General features: G+C 33.8%; 1 protein-coding gene across 1 annotated transcript; it reads left to right on the forward strand.

Annotated features, from left to right (window-relative positions):
* Positions 1 to 2,759: 2,759 nt before the first annotated feature.
* Positions 2,760 to 9,456, forward strand: LOC102602036 (probable ADP-ribosylation factor GTPase-activating protein AGD9). The gene is made up of 7 exons (XM_006366184.2): positions 2,760 to 3,015; positions 3,255 to 3,373; positions 6,710 to 7,154; positions 7,294 to 7,551; positions 8,346 to 8,468; positions 8,908 to 9,006; positions 9,084 to 9,456. Exons 1-7 carry the CDS (start codon positions 2,947 to 2,949, stop codon positions 9,189 to 9,191), a joined length of 1,221 nt encoding a protein of 406 aa, XP_006366246.1. The 5' UTR covers positions 2,760 to 2,946; the 3' UTR covers positions 9,192 to 9,456.
* Positions 9,457 to 13,622: the final 4,166 nt, after the last annotated feature.

The following is a 13,622-nucleotide window of genomic DNA, read 5'->3' on the forward strand; positions in this document are numbered from 1 at the left end:
TTATTTATGGAATTTGATGTAATTTTATGACAAGTTCTTTTTATATTTTGTTTCATTCATGAATTTGATTGGGATGATTAATTTGTTAGTTGTTATATCTCTATTTCATGAATAAGGTAGCTTGAATCGATGATTTTATTTATTTATTTATTTATTTTTATTTATTAGTTGTGATCTCTTAAAAATGAATGGTCGTAACATTGTTCTTGTCTTCATTTAGATAATATGATCATGCTAGAACCACGGGACTCGAGGGGTGCCTAATACCTTCCCCTCGGTCAATAGAATTTCTTACCCGAATTTCTGGTTCGCAGACTAATATAAAGAGTCATTTCCTTTTGATTATGGATTAAACAAAAAGATGATTTGGAACACCATAACTCAATTTCAAGTGACGACTCTGAAACAATAAAATAATCTCTTAATCAATAACGTCACTTAAATTGGAAAAACCCTTCCGCCGCTGTACGCAAAAAGGAGTGTGACAAAAGGGAAGAGGAAGACAAAAAAAAAACATCATCAGTAGCACCTAGTGCACCTCCCCTACCTACTGCACCTACTGATTTTCCTGCATCCTCTTTTGCTCTTCCTACTTATCATGCATCATCTTCAATAATTGGTACTACTAAAAGAGGAAGGGGTAGGGGCAGGGGAAACACATCTCCAGAGAAAAGACCAAGAGTCATGGGAATGGGTGTGTTCCAAGCTGCAAATGGCTTCAAAGTCATGAATGTGAGTCTTTGATATATGTTAACAACTTAAATTTTGAATTATAATCCTAATTTTGTTTAGTTAAACAGCTTAAATATTGATATAATCCTAATTTACTATAGTCTGGCATGCCAAGTAGTAAGATCTACTCTACCGGACAAGCAAAAGTGACAAGATCATCTGATGTAACTGGTGACATTGGTTATACACCAAGTAATACAACTAAGCTGAAATGGAATGGTAAAGCAGCAATCTCAACAAGCAAGCTTCATGAGCTTAGAGAGGAGCAAAGAAAGAAGACAATGGGAAGTAGTTCAAGTCAAAAATGACACTTCTTCACAGTCAAAGATGCCATGGAAATTGTAGTGATGTTGATGTATTTAAGCACTTTTGAGTTAGTCCATACATGGTTGCATTAATGGCCTGCTATTTTGGATTTTGTTTGTTGGTAAATTTTGCCTTATGTGAGGGCTTTTGAATATGACATTATTTGGGTAAATTCTGCTTATGTGAGGCCTTATGAATATTACTTTATTTTGGTAAATTCTGCCTTATGTGAGGCCTTATGAATGAATGGTGATGTTGTGTTTTAAAATGATTGTTGTGTTGTCTATCGAATTGTATTGGCTATTCAGGTGTGCTTACATATGTTGTGTCGGTTATGTGTTTTACAAATGGTGTTGTGTTGTCTATGCTGAAGTATGAATGGATGACTAGGTTGTTGGTTGTTGATGAAGTGTTGCATATTAATACAAGCTTCAAATTGACATCATAGATACAAAATGACACACATACATTGACAATTTTAATTAAACATAACAACAATACAAATCAAAGAGAAATCCAAATATGCAGCACTTGAACTACTAGGTTGCTGATGAACATAGCAACAACACAAATCAAAATACACAAAAGTATGTTCCTATTGAGCCTACACCATTTCAACCTTCTATTGAGTCTCCTCTCCAATAACAAATTAGAGTTCCTCAAGTTGTCAATATGAACCTGTCTAATACATAATTCTTGCTCCAACTCATTGATTTTGTTTACCAATCTTGGAATGATAAAACTTGATCTTGGATCCACTTCTTCTTTGTCCCTCCATCGAAAAAATTTACAATTTTTAGACTGAAAATGATCCAAAATAGTACATTTGCATCGTTCAAAATAAAGTGTAGCAAGAATACAAGAAAAAACACATACAAAATAGCATGGGAAAGACCAAAATCTTCTTCCCGGATTTAATTTCGACCAAGAAGTTTGCAAATTCAGCAAAATTTCGTGTTTGCATCTCACTACAGCATTGAGCATTGGGTCTGATTCATCCATACAAAGCTTATTCAAGTTTTCATTTGCCATTTTTGATGAATTTCGAGAAAATTTAAAATTCGAATTAGAGACCTAAATAAGAAATTAGAGCAGATTACAAACCCTAAATTCAAGATTTGAAGTAGAAATGAACATTAACAACTAAACCCTACTTAATTTTGAGAGGAAATTGTGATTTTTTTAATAAAAGGAACAAGGGTTAATGGTGGGGAAGAAGAAATAATGGTTTATTTAAAGGTGGGGAAGATGACCGTTGGAGAAGGAGGAATTTTTCGTCAAAATTAACCTTCTAACGGGCCTAGAGGAGGTGAGAACACCTCTCATGACAGGTCAACACTTAGGTGTGTAGAAAATAGAGAAATATACAGTTCAGGTGGGTAATAGAACACCCGTAAAGTTGGAGTGTATAGTTGAAATTTCGAATATAGGTTGGGGGTTTTAGACCATTTTCTCTAAGAATAATAACAAACAAACAATTATAAACTATCACTCGATACAGTTATTTGATACTCTAGTTCATAAAAGTTACATTAATTACAAGATTTTTTTTTATAAACTTCGTATTATTTTATACAAATATTAATTATTTACCTTTTATTCTGTATAAGAGAATACATAAATTATTTCTTAACTTATATTATATTAATTATTATGCATAAATAATTTATTGCTTAATTAGCTATCAAATGTAATATTAATTAATATTTGTATAACTCACAACAAACCTGTTAGCGGTGACCGATATTTGTTCAGTGCTTTTGTGTATCTTCTCTGTTTGTGTCTTTGTATGTGTGTTCCCTGAGGAGGCTTCTTTCTCTCTCTAAAATATATTCATTCTCCCTACTCCTCCTCTCGGAACTTCACTCTCTCTTTCTCTCTCTACAATTTGTGTTTCTCTCTACAGCCATGGCCGCCGACAGCTTCACCGACAAAAATGCCGTTTTCCGGAAGCTCAAAGCCAAGTCCGAGAACAAGGTTTACATTGAATTTTCTATATTTTGTCTATCTTTAATTATCTGCGGATGTTTTTTTTTTGTATTTTTTGCGTTTTGTATATTTGTTTTTGATTGAAAATTGTGTTTTTCATTTGAATTTGTCTGTTTTGCTTGTATTTTTGTTTGAATTGATTTAGGAACTTGAGATCTGATTTAGATCTAGTGTTTCTGTTGAGTAGATCTTTGTTTTATGAACGATTTAGCTTGAATTTTGTTCAGATGTGCTTTGATTGCAATGCGAAGAATCCTACATGGGCGTCGGTTACGTATGGGATCTTCTTGTGCATTGATTGTTCGGCAACGCATCGTAGCCTTGGTGTTCACATCAGTTTTGTTAGGTACATTTTAATGTTTGATCTCTATCTTTATGCATTTGTTTATTGTTAAAAATCAAATTGTCTTTTTTCCTTCGATTCAGCTATGTTGTTTGTTTATACATGGTAACTTTACCAGTGAATTTCGTTTGGGAAGTTATGTAAGGTATGCAGTTTAGGTTTTCTTAGATACTGTGTAAAAACGATTAGGAATGTTGAAATTATTGGAATCAACAGGTTAGATGCCGTGATTTCTGCCGTATAAACAGTTGCTTCCTTTCATTGCACAATGTTGCAATTAAGATGAGGATGTATTATAAGATTGCATCTTTGGATGAATGTGTGCTGGACAAATTAGTATAGATCGAGTTGAGGACACCAATTTTGTGTAAGGAGCACTTAAAGAGATAATATCAGTAAGTCTACAAGTAGTGAAGTCCATTATCTTATCAATAGGTGTCAAGGGAATGGTTCTGCAAATTGGTTATGATTAAGATACATTATCATGTTGTAGGAGGAAAAAAGAACAGATTTTGCTGTAACATCTGATATTTGTAGTCAGGAGCTACTTTTTACGTGGAAGAGTGGAACTATTAAAGGGACCTGATAGTGCTAGTTTGTATCCTTATTTACGCACTAAAAACCATAGATGCACTCGCCATAGGTTTGGCTTTGGGGCTTCAAATATATGGTTGATTTAGCATTCCATCCAAATGGATTATTTTCATATGCACAAATACCTTGTTAGCTGGCTTTCATATCAAGCAAACTGATAATCCAAGCTTTGAAGGATATTAAAGTAGAGGAAGATGAATTGGATTAATCTCCCAAGATTTAGTTACATGGATTTTGCTAGGTGTGCACAAGTATTTCCACTTGTAGGTGTATATTTTAATCTGCTCGGTGCATCACCACCATATACACTTTCTTCAGTTCTTGACATGATCCGTCATGTCTAATGAAAGATCCATGTTATATTAGGCCAACATATTAGTATAGTCAACACCTAAAATTTCTTGATAGTTGGATTAAAGACAGGCCTGATTGTCGATACCTACTAAAAACCAGTATCTCCAGTGCTGGATGAGATGCAGGGAATATTTTTACCTGTGAGGATGTTAATGTTTTAGGAAGTGCTGAGAGAACATAGCTGGAAGAAAGAACAAAACAATACAATGTATCTTTAAACGGAAGTTGCAATGTATTGGAAGTAGTATTGAAGAGTTACAGTGAATGGAGTTTCTTCAATTATGACTATAGTCTATACAAGGGGTAAGTATGTGAGACTTCTAGATAGTGCTATCCAAAAGGTTGGGGATCTCAGTAGACGGGCAGCTGTGTTGCCTATCTTGTTCCAATTCTGTTGAGTCATACCAGGAAACATAAAGCAAGCTTTGTGGAGCTAGAAATTACCAGTTGTTCAGATTATCAGTAGGTCACTGTCTCTGTCTATTCCTCTTTGCATAATCCGTGGTATTTAAAAAGAGGGAAACAATAGATGGTTTGAAGATGGAAGAAAGACAGTTCAGCAACTAAGATGCTTAGTTTTCAGCTTTTGTATTACTGATGTTACATACGACATGGATGAAGTGTTAGACTATTTGGGCTTCCTGCATAGCTAAGGGATGCTGTGTTTTCTCTACATATCCTTGTATTTTTGTGCATTATCTTAGTGCTTTTAACAATAAAGTGCCTTAACTTTCTCAAAAAGAAAAATAAGTTGGTATCTCGGAAAGTTGGGTTGTCATCTTGATTCTACATTATGCTACAACAGCTCCAAAGCTAGTGCTTCTTCATTTTGCCAAACTATTGGTATGACCACCTCAAGAAACTTCCTGTATTTGCCCAGGGCTTTGGTTCAGTGGTAAGAGCACATCACAACAATGCACGATGTGTGGATTAGGCAGATGTCACGGAATTGAATCAAGTCGCAGACAAATGCTTGGAATGTACGTGGAGAAAAGCAAAGGGGACACCGACAATCCATCGAGTTCCGAACTGTGCTCCATTTGCCCTAGAGAATTTCTCGTTCCTTAGAATAGAAAGGAGTGAGTTAAGACTCTTCCTGTGTTAACTTTAGTTTCAGTTTCCTGCTTATCATGGTTAACGGAACCTCAGAAAAAGTCTGAGCAACTGTAATATGGTTATTGTTTTTCTTAACACATTTTCTTCTCCCTCATTGAAAAACCCCATTTTCTTTCTTTTGAGGAGGGTGTATAGCCTTTCTTTATCCATGGGCTAGTGGCTAGTTCTTCACATTATAATGTCACTACTATTCTTTTCAAATCACACTGCCAATGGGATGATCTAAGGCGTGGAAAAATGGAAAAGGGAAGTTCGAAATGGCCATGTTGGATTTCTTGGTTGTGACAACAGGCTAATGCGACATGCCTCCTTTTTTCTAACAACTGGCATCTGCATCACTCTTTGAGCCTCATCACTTCCATTGTTGCTCATCTCATCTCACTTTACCTCGGTAGCTGGACCTTTTCCTAGCTCTAACAACCAGCATATCAGAAGTATTAGTCAAGCAGGGACGATGATAGACAATATTATTTACCTTATTAAAAAAGTGATGACAACATCTCATGGTTAATGATGAATCTAGGTACCTTCTTAAACCTAACCGTATTTGATTGATCATGGGAACAATTGGCAATGGGAGAATATGGAAGGCCATGAAGGCTAAACTTTGAGGTGTTTTCGCTGTCTATATGGGCTTGCTTGAAAAAAAAAAAGGGAGGGGGTGGGGAGGGGGGAGATACGGGAGTGTAAGATAGAGTTTGAGTGCATGTATCTGTTAGTGACTTAGTGTGTTAGGGAGGGTTCTAATTTCTAATAGCTTTGCATTTCCTTAAACATGGTTGAGATATCTACTACGGGCCGAGGGTGATCTTCTGCCTCTGGCCCCACCTCATTTTCTTCTGTACTCTCTCCATTCAGTTTGTTTGGTATAATTTAACTAGGCATGACGTTTTAAGAGAGAAATGAAGACTTTTAAAACCCGCGATTTTAAACATGCATAAATTTGTGTGGCTATAAAAACTTCTTTTTAAGAGAAAAATAAAACTCATGGTCTTAAACATGCCATACCATTTGTGTGGCAATTAAAGCTTCTCCTTAAAGAGTAAAATCGGAAGTTTCAAATTCAATTGTTACCAAATAAAGAAATGTACTGTGCTAAGATGTGCTTTTTAGAACAGACTAATAATGAAATAATGTCGAACTTATTGGAGCAGATGGAGTATTGTTTTGAGGTGGGAGTGGGTATGGCCAGCTGCAAACAAATATATTCTGCCTTCTCTCTGTTAATTTGGCATTTATAACTCTGTCCATTTTCTAATGAATTGATTCTTGCAGGTCGACAAATTTAGATTCATGGTCTCCAGATCAGTTGAAGATGATGTACTTTGGTGGAAATAACCGTGCTCAAGTTTTTTTCAAGCAGCACGGATGGACGGATGGAGGCAAGATTGAAGCCAAGTATACCTCCAGGGCTGCCGAATTGTATAAACAATTACTCTCAAAAGAAGTTGCTAAAAGTAAAGCTGAGGAAAGTAAAGCACAGGGTGCAGGTTTGCCAGCATCACCTGTTGCCTCTCAGGCTGTGCAGACTACAAATGGATTTTCTAATATTAAGACTAGTGAAGCTCCAAAAGAAACCTCATCATTTAAGGATGAAACACCAGAGGTTTCTGCTTCACCCAAAGCTTCACAATCAGTTTATACTACAATTAAGAAACCTATAGTTGCAAAGAAATCTGGCAAGCCAGGTGGACTTGGAGCTCGTAGACTTACTAAAAAGGTACATCTTAGACTTCCAAGCTAGAGAAATGGGTGCAGGGTATAAATTGCATATTTTGAAATGAAGATTTATACATGCGCTTATAGTAAGGTATTTAACAAATTTGGAACTTAAATTAATTGATTGAGCATCTTTACAGACAAGTGAAAGTTTGTACGACCAGAAGCCTGAAGAACCGCCTGTTCAAGTTTCTTCCTCCAACCCTGCAAGTAATGCACCAACTGGTGGCTCATCATTCACATCTCGCTTCGAGTACACAGACAATGTCCAGCCCTCTGAGATGAGTTCTGGACGTGTTCTTAACCATGTATCCCCTCCAATGTCCTCCAATTTTTTTGCGGACTATGGAATGGAAAGCGGTTTCAAAAAGAAAAGCTCGAATTCTTCCAAAGTTCAAGTGAGTTCTTATTCTAGTTTTTATGTTCACTGCCATACAAGGATTCTAACAGAGCTGTTACAGTGAAATTTTAATAATGATATGAGTATCTATGAGATATAAAGAAAGTAGTGTCACACTTAGTTTAACTGCTATATTATACATAGGTGCAGCAGTTGGGTGGGTGGACTATATTTTGATCAATACCAAGTTGGGGGCAGATTTGTTGCTTTTTGATCTTATTCCAGCTTCCTGTGTTATCAATAAGTACAAGGATTGTTATTGATTTCGGAAAAGGTTGTTGCCATTTGGAACTTCAAATGTTACATTCTAAATATTTGCAATGCAAGTTTCAAGTGTTTAGTTACTAATGAAAATAAAAATAAAAACGACTTTTGGATGTTTTGTAATATAGTTTGCCTTTGAATTTTTTCTTTCTTTTTTCACCTTGGATGGATTTGTCCTTCAGTTTGTGATTTATTGTTCTCACTCGGTTCTTCTTTTGTTCGTTATTTATGAGTAGACTGCTTTGCCTAAGTTGTTTCTGTAGTCTTCAATTTATTTATTTTTTCGTCAATGGTGATCTGGGCCAGCTTTCTATGCATCTCGACTAATTCCACCAGGTACTTATTCTCTTACCAGCACAAGTAGTATGCTTGGGTAGATAGGAAAAAAATCACCTAGAGTTTTTTTGTTTCTGCTTGGGTTTGAACCTAAGAGTGATGGTTCTTCCCCACTTCATTGATGCCACATTTTTCTCACATTCTACAGATGGTGTTTGTTTTATTTAATTAACTTAATCCTATTTTAATCAGATCGAGGAAACTGATGAAGCAAGGAAGAAGTTTACTAATGCAAAAGCGATTTCATCCGCCCAATTCTTTGGTGATCAGAGCAAAGCTGAAATGGAAGCCTCAGTTTCTCTTAAGAAGTTCTCGGTATGACTGCTTGTTGTAGATAACATTCTCATATATTTATGGGTAGCTGTTTTCTTAATCAGCATGCAGACACATTGACTTGACCATCTCCCATTCCACATTCATTATCATAGTAGGGTCTTGCCCTATAAATTAATTAGAAATAGCTCTCTGCCGTCGCAACAATAATATGTCTTGCGTTTCTCCTTGTTCCTTTTCCCTTTTATCATAATACACTATACTTCTTCCCATGCTATCATTTTGCTTCGAAAAGACTGTTCAGAAACCTTGCCGGGGGGAGGAAGCCTATTATCCATTAGAATCGTCCACCAGATGGCTCTGGGAAAAAAATTCTCGGGTCCTAAAATAGAAAAAAATTGTTGCCAGAAGAATTCCACCTAAAAATGGATGAATCAGATTCATGCTCCTTAAAATGTTTTCTACTGCTATCTATTCTCAGGGTTCAAGTGCCATATCAAGTGCAGACCTTTTTGGTGACGATGATAGATCAGATCTGGACCTCACTGCTGGTGATCTCATTAACCGGATCTCGTTCCAGGTATATTATGACACAAATGTAAATGTTTTTTAGTTCCGACACGAAGACATTGAAAGGACCACACTCCATGTTTTCAGGCACAACAGGACATGTCCTCTCTGAAAAACATTGCTGGAGAAACTGGAAAGAGACTTGGCTCATTTGCGTCAACCTTAATGTCCGATTTTCAAGACCGAATCCTGTGAGGTTACAGGACCAGAATATTTCAGGCAGATGCAAACATTTTGTATGAAAAATAATAATGGAATGGAACTCTATATATAGGCTTTGAAGAAGCTGGTCTTGCCTGCATGTTAAAAATTTCTTTACGTGTTTTTTGTTATCTTCGTTTGGTTCTCGATGAGGTTTGTAGAGCTTTGTTCAACAATTTACTGTTTTCTGGTCGCGTTTGAGTTGTGAAATCATTCTACTGTAAACTATAGTGAAAAACTCTTTAGATTTTATCCTCTTTATCAGCCTGCCATAAATAACTAGAAAGATAACATTAGGTCAATCTTTTTAAGTTCATAATAACTCAATTATTAGTTCACTCGAAATAATGAAAAGAACTCATATCTAAAATTTGGAACTGTTCATACATGGTTATATATTATTTATACAATATCGATACATTAAATATACATTTAACTATTATTGTTGTTGAAAATAATATTCATCCTCTATACAGTTAGGTAAAAGGTTCTAGAAACTAAATTTAAAAAACAGTTAAAGACTAGAAACATAATAAGGTTTCTTAGCTAATGTTTCTCTTACTACGAACGGTAACTATAGCTTGATGTGCTACGAAATTAACAGTATATTTCACGTTTTTGGTTTGTTACTTGTACAAATATGTGTGGGACACTATTAATATGAGCTATATTAATTAAACATTAGGTGCGAATTGTTATTAAATTAAACTATAAATGTATTTAATAATTCATAGTAGATGTTTGCCATACTACATTTTTTGTTTAATAATTAATTCTTTCATAATATTATTTTTTAATTGTTGATCATTTTGAGTTATAGATAGCTATATAAAGAATTTTTCTTTCCATAAAAGTAATATTATTTTGATGTATCATACATGTTTCTCATATGTCACACACAAAACTTAATCTACACACAATAAATCAATTAATTTTGTCTTCTTTTGTTAATTAATATGTTTTTTGTGAGTATTTGTTTGTCCTATAATTGCTCCTCTTCTATGTATTTTCGAAGTTATATTCTTGAAACTATATATATTTTCTACGCGAATAATTTTCTAGAGAATAATTATTATTATCATGTAGCTTATATATGGTGTTTCGATGGGTGCTATGTTTAATTTCAGAACTGTATGAGTTCAACAAATAGAGAATTTTTTTGTTTGTTTTTCACAAAAGCTTAATCAAATGCTTAAATGAGAAAAAAAAGAAAGAGAGGAAGAATAAGAACACCTTTGAGAAATGGAGTGAGTGTTAAATTCATATCGGGTTGGTTGTTCTATATTAGTTACGGGTTAGTCGAATATAAAAATTAATGTGAAATTGATATGATGTGATTATAAATTGATCGAAGGAAGTCATGCAGACTATTTGAGGTGACAAGTCTAGTGACTTGACACAAGTACAATAAGTAGTAATCTATTACAATTTATGTTTTATAACTTTCATGATTTATACATGATTCATAAAGTGAATGTATTATGAAATGTTTGGGCTAGAAAGTTTGACGTATAATAGATATAGTGAGTGTGCGTGCGTGCGGGGTGTAGGTATGCCACTTATGAGAAAGAACTTCAAGTCAGTAAAGTAGTTAACCAAAACAAGTAACAAGTTCGTCAATCCTTCCTCCGATGCGTTCCGTTCATTTCATCATTTTGTTGTGTTGTTCTGTTCATAGGTCTGTGGGACAAGTTTTTTTACTTAGTATGATATTGAAACGGTTATGTGAGATGTTCTCACTTTTATAAGACATGTTTATTGTTGATTGAGATATGATGATCATTATTGAAAAGACTTGTTAATTATAAGTATCTCGACATATGTTTTTGGTTAAAATTTTATATAATATGATAGAACTTAAATGTCTTGACTATTTGGGAAATGCTTCTACTATTTATGAAGAAAATTATAAATGAGAGTAGACCTTGATGGATTCCGTGTAGCTAACAACATATTCGTTACACTTGGCATCTTGTATTTATCGATTACTAATACAACCCTCGCTAGTGGAAAGGTAGAACTGACATATTGTTATTGATTTTCCTAAAGCAGGGACATATTGATATGAATATTTGAATCATTTATGAGGGATTCATTGTTATTGATCATATTTTTAAGTAGAAGGGGACACTTACTACATGATTCATTCTTTGAAAACCCTCAAATATGAGATTTAAAATGAAAGTCTTTTACTGAAATTTACTATTAAATGGTTAAGTTGATTTTGCTTACATGTTACAACAAGATTGATTATTGTTATCATTTTCCCGAAAAGAACATTTATTGTATGATTTTACTTATCATACTAGTATGTTTTCTGTTTTTTTTTTTCTCATTAAAAAGGTTGTGGTAAAGTGTTATTACTCACTGAGCTAACTTTCACTCCTCACTAATTTTTTTTTACAGAGGACACAAGTGACATTGACGAGGATTTCATTAACTAGAGCTAGCAAGTTGACATTCCATGGTGATCCTCGCACTTGTTCACGCAGGCAACAAGCTTATCTATTTGTTATGGACATTCCTTTGATATATCTCTTAGATTCGCTCCATAGTCACTTCTTTTACTAAAGTTATGAGTTTTCTTTCGTTTTTATAGACGTGTGACTAGTATTAAACTTCTTTCCATATTTTGAGATGAATTAGTATTATTGTGTGACGAATAGATTGTTAATGGATATTGCGTCTTAATTTGGAGATGTTCTTAGTTGTGTTGCTGATTTCTGAAATAGAGAAAATTTAGATAGGCCCAAAAATAAGGAAAACTATGTCCGATTTTCTTTAAAATTCTGTTGACACTTGCTTTAAGATTCTCCCCTTAGCACCGTTCGCGGTCTTAAATTGGAGACTGACATGTTTTGAGTAGGAAATAGTGCTCGCTTTGTTACTTAATTTGGTCTATTAGTATAGTCATAAATTTTAGTTTGTGTTAAAATCAGAAATCATTCGTTATTCGTTTGTCGAGAGTCAATTGAGAACACTCTATACCTTCTCAAAATTAAGTTATTATTCATTTTGAATTTACTATTTTATTTTTAATTATTTCTTCAATTAAGAAAACAAGAGAATAAGAAAAATTCTAGCTCATTCTAAAGGATTGCATATTTTAATTATCCATGATTATTAATGTCTAATATGATCATTTGATGAAGATCGACGGAAAGTGACATAAATAACTGATACTATTGGAGGGATTTCTTTTTGCATAATTGGTATTGTAACTGATACTTTTGTAATGGATTTAACAGATACTTACTTTTATGATCCATATAATCATATTTCGGATTGAGTTCATCCTTATAGTAATCAAATGAATTGAGTTATCAATATTTAGGCGTAAAAACTAAGAACTCAACGAGATTTTATTTTTAATTTGATTTGAAGGGGAAGTGCCCATTAAGTTCTCAAGAACCATAAAGTAACAATAACGTCTCAACATCATAAAAGGAGAAAAATAAATCAAAATTTCTATTAAGAGTTTGACCATTTATTTAATTTGTGATCAGTAGTCTATCATACCTTAAATAAATTATGCATGTATAAAATAAAAGTTAATGTTTTTCCTTTAATTACATATAGGTTGGTTAGAACAAAAATGCATTATGAGAAATATAAACCTAGTAGATAGTATTTTCCCCCCAATAAATAAGTATATAATCATTCAGTTATAGAAAGATTACGAAATCTTTCGAAATTTTAGCTAAACCTAATCTCTGCCGCCGGTCAGCCACCACCATCGGAAGCCAGGCCAACTTTGCATATTCTATCCAACACTGGACAACCCTCATCAACAACCTTTGCCAATACAGTCAAACAAACCAATCCCGATGAAGCAAGTTGCATACCTACATGGAGAACCAAGAATAATTTGGGAGAAGGAGGAAGTCCGAGTAAATGACATAAATAGTCCCTCAACTATAGGAGTAGGTCTAAAATGGTCCCTGAACTATACACTTAACGGATTTAGTTCAACTTTGGTCCCTTAACTATACACTTACCGATTTTAGTCCCTTAACTATAAATTTACCGATTTTAGTCCTTTAAGTATTCACAAACTTATCAAGTTTGGTCTTTGTCCATCCTAAACTTTGATAGTTTTGTTCGAGAAACTTATCATGCATCATGCTAATCAATGCGAATTTTATTTAATTTACTCAAATTTCTTTATGTAAAATAAAATGAATAGAATAATAAAATTGATATATGTAATAAAAAGTTTAAAAAATTGCAAACCTACCATTTTATAAATTACCATTTCTGAAAAATTAAACAAATTCCGTTCAATGAAATCGTTGGAGTACAAACTTTGGATTTAACGGATAATAATTTTTTTCTTTTTATAATAAAGTTTAACATATTCAAGTCATTAGTAACAATAATATTCTTCATTTTATCCGCTATTGAATAAATTATGACTTATATTTT

The sequence above is a fragment of the Solanum tuberosum genome, unplaced genomic scaffold (assembly GCF_000226075.1).
Source record: "Solanum tuberosum cultivar DM 1-3 516 R44 unplaced genomic scaffold, SolTub_3.0 scf00616, whole genome shotgun sequence".
Classification (NCBI taxonomy): domain Eukaryota; kingdom Viridiplantae; phylum Streptophyta; class Magnoliopsida; order Solanales; family Solanaceae; genus Solanum; species Solanum tuberosum.